This window comes from Hetaerina americana, unplaced genomic scaffold (genome assembly GCF_022747635.1).
Source record: "Hetaerina americana unplaced genomic scaffold, ioHetAmer1.1.p SCAF_8, whole genome shotgun sequence".
Classification (NCBI taxonomy): Eukaryota; Metazoa; Arthropoda; class Insecta; order Odonata; family Calopterygidae; genus Hetaerina; species Hetaerina americana.
Genome location: NW_027287427.1, coordinates 71,336,816 through 71,346,153, shown reverse-complemented (window position 1 = coordinate 71,346,153; position 9,338 = coordinate 71,336,816). Strand labels below are relative to the sequence as shown.

General features: G+C 35.2%; 1 protein-coding gene across 1 annotated transcript in view; it reads left to right on the top strand.

Annotated features, from left to right (window-relative positions):
- The first annotated feature begins 153 nt into the window (after positions 1 to 153).
- The window catches only part of LOC139698046 (LIRP-like), a 31,628-nt gene continuing 22,443 nt past the window's right edge, over positions 154 to 9,338 (top strand). The window contains exon 1 of the mRNA XM_071596905.1: positions 154 to 255. Within this exon, the coding sequence (XP_071453006.1) occupies positions 241 to 255 (15 nt within the window). The 5' untranslated portion in view covers positions 154 to 240. The remainder of the gene's footprint in view (positions 256 to 9,338) is intronic.

Here is a 9,338-nt window from a genome sequence, read left to right as displayed (position 1 = left end):
GAAATTCTCATGTAAGGACTGTAAAATGAAGCAATTATATAAAATTAGAAAAAAATGAACACGAAAAAATTAAAAATCAAGAGAAATACTTTAGGAAAATGATTCATGATTTTAGAACCTGGAAGTCCTCAATAAATGTTCCAATGGGAATCCATAAATATTAATTCAGAACTTGTAATAAAAGTATACATCAACCATAGAAAAAACTAGAAATATGCCACTCTTTTGGAAAGATGACCAATGATTGCAGATTTGGTAAGAACTTTCATTTAACATTCCATTTCCAATTTATAAAGCAGGGCCTGTATAAAATATACATGCATGCTATTAATGCAAATAGTGCATCACCCATAAAATATATAGAAAGAGGAATCATTTTGAAAAAATATTTCTGACTTTTGGATCTGAAAAAGTCTTCACTAAATATACAATATGTGATCATAAATTTTAAGTACGCCCTGCAAAATATATTTGAAATTCAAACATCAGCTATGGAAAAATATAAATTCTTTGTATAAATGACCTAAAATTATAAATATGGAAATATAATCCATTCAGTGTTTAATTGGTAATCACCAAATTTAATTTCATGGAATGATTTCACCAAAATGAAATGACATGCAGTAGGTAATATGATCATTACCTTCTCCCTTTAACTATCTGTAAAGGTAGTGCGACTATTCAAAGGTATTGCAGTGCACCTAATATACATTCTGGATCTATTTATGCTACACATCCTCATTCTGAATCAATAATCTCTTTTGAAGCTATGATCTAGAAATGGCAATTCTTGACTTGGGAAATGTCTTTAACAGTCCATCTTATCAAATATGAAAAAATCAAATATTAATATGTTTTGATTCCAATGAAAATGGCAGTTCTCTAAACTCAAAGATGATTTATTATGCAAATATGGAATTCCACCAAAATGTTTTCTGATTTTTGATTTGAATAAATCGGATACTCTTCCACTTGCATGACAGCTACCTGAAGTGCAAACTAGCAACTTCTGGTTGATGTAATTAAAAATGGCCCAGTACTTTAAAAGGCAAATGCCATGAATGAAAAAATTGACATAATAATCAATGGAATGAGGTTATTTTCTGAAATATTTGTTTTTTTGGATGCACTCTTATTGAAAGGGAGCATGGTTTCAGCTCTGACAAAAACTGCATGAAAATTCAATTCAACCATCTTTTAGTCATAGAAAGTATTCTTTTCATTGACAGAAAACCTACAGAGAACTTTTTTTAATGCCTGCTCCTTTCGCTATATGATATTTTTAGCCAATTCATTTAAGGATAAATAGAAAAATGCATTAATTTGCTAAATTTGGTTTCAGCTAATTTTTGTGCTTGTTGGTTTTGTTGTTTAGCATTTAGAGCATTTAAAATGTAATGATGAAATGATGTCCTTCTTTGATAATACAAGGTTTGTTTTAGTTTTAAGATCACCTAATTTTGTTTGGGATTAGAAGTAAATGAGCTTAATATGTATGAGCACCCCTAATGAATTCAAGACAAAGATTGTCTTGCATTCTAGTACAACTATATGGTTGTCTTTTGATGTAATGTTCATTATTCTTTGCATTTGAATGCTATGCATCTTTCTATTCACAAATGTAACTTTGTAGAAATAAATAGAAAAAGTATTTTTCCTTGTCAACTCATGAATTCTTAGAAATAAATTGGAGGAAATTACAATATTTTTGCACGGTTTAATAATATTTTATGAATAGTTTTAAAAATGTCCCCAATGAAAAAGGCACAAGAAGATTCTCAAAAGAGTCTAAAAATAATCGTAGAAAGGAAAAAAAGAACGATGAGTCAGCGTAGCTGATCTATCACGCACATACGACATCAGCAATTTGCGCTATCCTCAGGAACAAGGAATATCTCACTCTTGAAGAGTTTATGGAGTTGGAATGTGCTTCACAGGAAGAAGTTGTGAAGGAGAGTTTGTCTGAGGAGGAGAAGGTAACAGCAAAGCCACAATCATCTATCTCAATAAGAGAAATACTGCAAGCTTTGGAAACTGTTGCATCGGACATTTAGAAACATCACCTTAATACGGCAATTGTTGCCCTCGCTAAGAATTTATATGGTGATAATGCTATGTCGCATTTTCGCAACATTTAAAAGAGTTGGCAAAAACAAATGTTTATCGACAGTTTTCCAGTAAAAAAAATTTGGTATGTATCATAATAATAAACTAATTATTTCAATTTGTTTTTTTCTACAAATCTAATTCGTATTCCAGGTTGGTTCATTCCGCGATAGGGGAAGAGATGAAGATTATAATTCTCCGTTGCATCGTATATTGAAAAGCATTACCTCAATAATACTAAGAAAAAAAATTACCTAATGATAATGCTATATCGTATTTTCAAGTAAAAACAAATGTCTCTCAGAAGGTTTCTTGTAAAAAAGAATTATGAATGCAACAATTGTAATAAACTAATTATGTCCATTCTTTTTTGTTTTCCACGATTCGAATTCGCATTCCCGTGGATTCATCCCGCAATAGAGAGAAGGTGAACGTGAAATGCGATTCAAAATAATGTCTTCATAATTTTTTTTCAATGAACCTTGCAGAAATTTATTTTTTTGATATGGAACGCTTCATTATACTTCACATTACTTTATATTGAAAAAAAAAATTCACCAAATGAAAGTTTCGTTTTACAAGAAAGGTCGCCGAACGGATTCTACTTATGTTACGAGGTTCAACTGTAATTACTTTAAACGAGAATATTGAAGTTATGAGATGATGCAACAAATATTTTTGTACATATTACTTTTCAAGTCACCACAAGGGCGTGTGTCAGAGGGTGATTAACGCCAGACTACTTTTGACCCAAATTACTTTTCCCTCCTATCGCGGTTGGGCTACGTTATTCTGATCCCTTATCGTTCATGGGAATTATTGCATCTTAAATCTATCTGTGCCACCCTTTATCTCTCTAATTTTACTGTCAAGATATCTCCTACTGTGGTGCGATGGGGCTGAAAAGCATATTCAAAATTATTTCTAAAGAGACGTCCTTCCAATTCATACAAGAGATTTAATCTGCAATTTAACCTCTGCTATTGATGTTTCCTGGACCTACCTTTGATGCACGTAACATTTAACTAATCATTCCTCCTTATCCCCCCGATAAATTTATCATCAGTCCTCACATACGTACAGCATTACACTTTTTTGGGATCGATACCAAAATTGACCGAGGCAATCTCCTAGTCATATTCCTTTCTCAAAAATACTGCGTACAAGTTCAAAGAATATTCCTCCTACTCCATCTATTCTCTTAAATCTTTAGGAATACCGCAGGGATATTATGTATATTCCATATACCCTTCATGATAATCTATGAGAATCTTTACTGCATTCCCACAGAATATGAATTGTTTTTGGGGATTTTCAGAGGATATACCTGTCCAAGGTATGATTTTAGTAGTTTTAGTACCAAAGGTAGTCCGCACAGCATCTGTTCCTAAGTGAGGTGGCTGCAAAGGTATCTGACCCCAGTGGGGCGACCATTTGAGTGATGGTGTCATGTTAAAAATAGTACGGAGGAAGACAATAGGAAACTAACTCTGTTATTTATCCCATGGATTATGATGGATACAAATATAGAAATGAGTCCTGAAACTATGGGAACTAAGCCGTTTTTATTATGGCACTAAGCCCTTTTTTAAGCCGTGGATCATGCTGGACAGTGAGAGAGGCAAGGTTTCTATGGTTTCCATCACACGAGATCCATGCTAAGCAAAATGGACAACAGCTGTACAGACGCAGAGTGAACCATTTGGAATAGGACCTTGGAATCTGATTACGATGTTGGGAATAGGGAATTTAGAAAATTAGGCAGGAGATGAAAAAAGGAAAAAAAAGCATGCATACGTTTATATATTTCAGAGCTTTTTGAGGTGGGTTGGTAGATTAGCAGAGAATATAGGAGCAACAAAAATTAAGTAATATTAATACAGCAAATGGGAAGGACCGCCTCAAAGGCTTGTAGCGGGAGGTGTTAGGGAACCGACCATGAAAGCCCAAATATTGGTCCACACATGCATGAAAATATATTAGCTCATATACAAAAGCAATCGCACTAATACATTGCATACATACATGCCTATACATATCATACAATAATTGATTAAATTTTAGTCTCTAAGTTAATATATTCAGGTATGTGGATTCGATTTCGTATTGATTCCGTACTTAGCATACGAGGGAAGAGGGAGTACTTGAATCGGTGGGTGACGGCGTTTATCTCGCTTTCATTGGCTGAAATTATCTAAAAAAAAGGACTTTGCCAGGTAAATTCTGGAAAATTCATCCTTTTATTTGACACTTGAAGTATTGTCTCTTGTGTACCACTCTCCTATATTAAAGAAAAAAAATAATTTTTAGCAGAAAATATAACACTGATGTATCCAAATACGCGGCTCGCGGTATTCCGGGGGGTAGAGCGTTGGACTTCTGACCGGAGGGACCGGGTTCGATTTCCAACCCTATGTGAGCACCCCCAGCTCCACCTAAGTTATGTGATTTTTCGGGAACGAGATCTTCCTGGGTAAACATAGCCGGCACAAGGAAAGAAACTGGCTCCCCTACCCTGGTGTGTGAATGTCACACATTATGTTTATGGTTTTTTATGGTATACAAATACATCTAAAATAACTGTATACTATTATTTTCATATTATTTTAAAAACATGATCAGTAAATTTTAGTTTTTGCTGTTTTTTTTATTTTAAAGAATTCAACACTTGAAATACTTTGATGCCCATTGGAAATGGCGTCATATTTAAAACACATATGCTTTTAGTGTGAACAGAAAGTGAAAAATTAAAAACGTTCGGAACGCATAGTGAAATTATATCGTATAGTGCTAGATCATTTGTCAATAACATATAATTTTACAGTTGATATTTAAATAATGCCGACCTCTTGCAAAGAAACGGAGAAAAAATAAGGTTGGAGCTAAATTCAAATTATTTACACCCTTACATAAGTCTCACCATTACGTAAAAATATATAGTACAGCACTACCATATCATTAGGGTAATGCTATTTTTACTTATGTAACTATCGTATGATTTAATATTATAAAGTGAACTAAAATAATTGCCGAATACAAGTATTCTGAATATTCTTTTTCTATCCCATACTCGTTTGCCTAGCGTTCTCCTCTTGCCAATAAAAACGCTCTGCATCCTCCATAGAACGATTTCATACCTCCTTTGGATTTCTTCCAGTAATTATCTCTCTCCCCCCCTCCCACCACGCCTAGTACTTCGTTTGATGTCCTTCCCGTCCATTTGACGTCTTCCCCCTTTCTCCATATCTCAAGCGCCTACAGTCTACGCCTGTCATTTCCTTCAACGACCATATTTCCGGGCCGGGCAATACTTTAAAAGTTGTGACGAGCCATTTCTTAACCTCATTGCTCAACGTCCCTGTCATAAATTCTCTCCTTGAGATAGCATTTTTTTATCAAACGCAATTCTTCTTCTGATGTCCGTACTATTTTAAACCATCTTTTTCTAAAACATGTCCAAGATGGGTAACTGTTCCGCCTGCTCTAGTATTACTACCTGTATGAGCTCCCATTTCAATATTAAACTTAGCTTTCCTCTTTCCCCAAACCCGTGGGACCTTTGTTTTCTTTTCATTGATTCTCATTTCATACCTATCTCACTGCCTTTTCAATGCGCTCGGCAATTCTTGCAACCTCTTGGCTGACTGGCTAACTGAAGATTGATCATCCGCCGACCCTATTTTATGAATATTTCACAAATTTTATTTCATATCACCAGTTCTTCCCATGCCTTTTGGGCCACTTTCTCCGGATATGCGTTGAAAAGATAATGTGTATAATTAATACGTAATAATCATACGTAAATAATTAATACGATAAGTAAACAAAACGAGCAAAATACATTTGCATTACCATTGAAACCCAACTCATTTCTGTCTTTATGGTAACACTAGGAAGAATTCTTCTCTTTAATAGAGAGCCTGTAGTTTCTCTAATCTCTTCATTAAGTACAGGATGAACTGATACAGTCTCCGCGAGTGGAGCCAACGAAAATCACGGGCGTACTTTGGAAAAATTTTGAGATTCGGCATTTTCGCTGCAGACAGGTGTCTCGTAAATTTAAAATCAATTTAATTTCAATCTTTCTTTTTCTTGAAAGAAATCGTTTTACTGACTTCTTTGACAATAATGATACAACTTTCGCAACTTCTCCAGCTTTTGGAAACGACTTTTTTCTGACACCTCTACTTCAAAGGTTTCTTGATTTTTGATGGTCGAGAAACTGCTGTCTTCCAAAGCTGAATGAACTTTGGTAAAATCATAAGGATGATTTTGCAGCTGATTTACATAGCTTCAGACGACATTAGAAAATGTTGAAAATGTATCAACCTTATAAGGCCTGATGCTGCACGGGCTATTTGATAATTCTGAACTTTCTGAACTTCGTGAAAGTATTCTTTATATTTTAATAAACTGCTTTCACAGTCTTACCATTTAAATTCCATCTCGTTTTTGAACACTTTGGAATTCTCAAAATTAAATTTGACTGAAAAAATATTAATCGTGAGGACTCTTTTTTACAAAAATCTTAACTTGCCGAAGAGAATACGTCTCACGGCGATGAAAATGAAGTTTTGCCGATATGCTGGGAGCCGCTGAATGTGTACGGTGTCAGTCAATTCACTTTTGTGCATGAGGATTGTCAAAGATGCTCCGAAATACGAAGACTTCAAGTCGAGCGAGTAAATTCTAGAAAGAGAGAAATTGGGAATCGATCACCGCTTATGCAGACTTCAATGATTTTAATTATTGGCAGCTTTTAATTCACTGGAAAATAGTTGCCTTCACGTAAAATACAGTGTTAATTGATTTAAGGGTTAAGTGATAAAAAATTTACTTGGTGAACTTATTGATCGATGATTTTGGCATCATTTATCATTTGAAGGAGACCATACCACATAACGACCTGTTCAATATTGCGCAATTCAATGCAAAAATTGCAAAAATTCAATTCCATGAATTAAAAGAATTCCCACCATTAAATCTCACTGTAATAAATAAATATGTGTACTACAACCTATAAACTGGTAAATGTAAATGACTGTCTTCGTGTTAAATGTCTCCCAACTTGTCGAAATTAGTTAGAACAAAAATCAGCTACCATCCTTGCTAAATTATCACCAAGTTACTTGGTAATGGCACTGAACATCGTATTTTTTTTAAGAACATGAGAATTATCCCATTTTTGAGTGAAAGAAGTTCCACGTTTTTGACCTAATCCCCGTCTTAAAATCCAGATACATTCAAATTCAATCCACATTGCAAGATGACGTCTCAGTAGCTTCACTGGCACACGGTCGGAAATCGAGCCATTAGGGTAGGAAATTTGCGGTCAGGCCGAAAGATTTTTGCGCAGTAAAATTCTCGACTTTACGTGCACAAACAATGGTGTACTCCCTTAAAGTTGCTGTTGTGGTATCTTCCGCAGTACTTAATGGACGATTTAATGTGAAAAATTAAATCAGATGTATTGATCCAAATAGATAGGATCATATTGCATATATTATATATTTTATATTTATTATATATTATATATTTTAGTGATGACATAATAGCACTCAGAAAGTAAGTAAGAAGATGGGGAAATCAGATTTCTTGACGAAGGGTGTGAAAAAGGAAAACCAATGAAATAATAAATAAATGAAAGCCAGCTAAAAAAATAGAAAAAAAGCCCAATGGCAGGTAAAAGAAATTTGCAAGCTATAAAGCTTGATCGTTGAATTTGGAGGAAGAAAGGGTAACAGCAAGCAAGACAGTAATTGGAATAGGAAAAGAGCAATGTCGCTTTCTATCAGATGAAACAAGCGCTAATGGCAAATAACTCAGGCTTGTAGAGCGAAGACACTTAGGGTACCATGGAAAACTTACATATATATGTATAGAGTTACATATCTACGGTTAGGCTAGAGGTGGACTACACAAACATAAAAAAATATTACAACCAATGAAAATATGGCACTAAAAAAGTTTGTCGAAAATAAAAGTCATTAAGCTCGTGAAGAAAGATCTTATTTTCTGAAGACTGGGCGGATTGAGAAGGAGTTCCAGGGAAGGTCAGCCTATGAGAAGAACACTTGCTTGGACGCATTCTACGACGCAGTAGTTTACTGAATATTGCAATGGAAGGAGCCGTGTGGGTAACTACAGGGATGATCGAGGATGAATTACGAGAAGCAAGTGATGGGAGATGTCAACGCAATGAACTATGAAGGAATGAAAGGAGTGACAAGGAGCTGAGTAGCTCGGAGGGCCGCTATAATTTAATCCCAAATTGATAACCTGTGCTGATGATGAATACATTATGCACTCGCCAAATCCTCAACGGTATCATTACTCGGGAGTAAATACCAAGTAATTACATATTAAAGCAGTGATTTTTCTCTTTAGCTAGAGATTTCCCCTTCTTCCATTCAAGCTACACCCCTCTCCCCATTCCTCTTTCTACCACATATTCCCCTCCTCATCCACCCCGGTAAAAAAATGTATACAAGACGGCACTTGACTAGAGTTTATACCTGAAGATGCAGTGGTACATTGAAACCGATCCTGTGATTAGTCAATATCAAGTGGAAAAGTGCTGTCATTTGTTCATTATTATGTTCGATTCTATTATATCACGCCTGAAACTAAGCGATGCATTACATTACCGAAACATATTAATAGCATTATTCAGTATTTTCATCGGATAACAAACGTCAGAGATCTTGCGACATTGTAAACTCGGAAAAGCCAACAAGAAGACCAAAAAATCTCACCCAAGGAAGACATCGAATCTACATATAACGTAAAAGGAATAAATGGGTCACTTTTATGAAATAATTAATGGAGGTGGTGGTGAATAAAACTGCGCATTTTTCACCGAATTATCTGCATTCTAAAATATGACGAATTAAATTTGGGAAATAATTTCCCCAAATTATAACATTTCATTAGATTTTCACACTACGTGAGATTGAGGAACCGGAGAACCACTGACATAAAGGCACCACCGTCGGCATTTGGACCCGAGCCATACATATTGCCAAGCCAAAATACTCGGGCCGGTGTTAAAAGGAGGACTACTCGTAGACGGTAAGTAAGGTAAGGAGAGAGAGAAAATAAGATAGTGATACAACCCCCGCCACATGCCCTTGCGGCGGCTTGCGGGGTGTTATGCAGATGTAAAAATTCTTTTTTTATATATTGGATTTTGATATTGCACGTTGGTGTGGGTTCTCCCTCTAATAGCCACA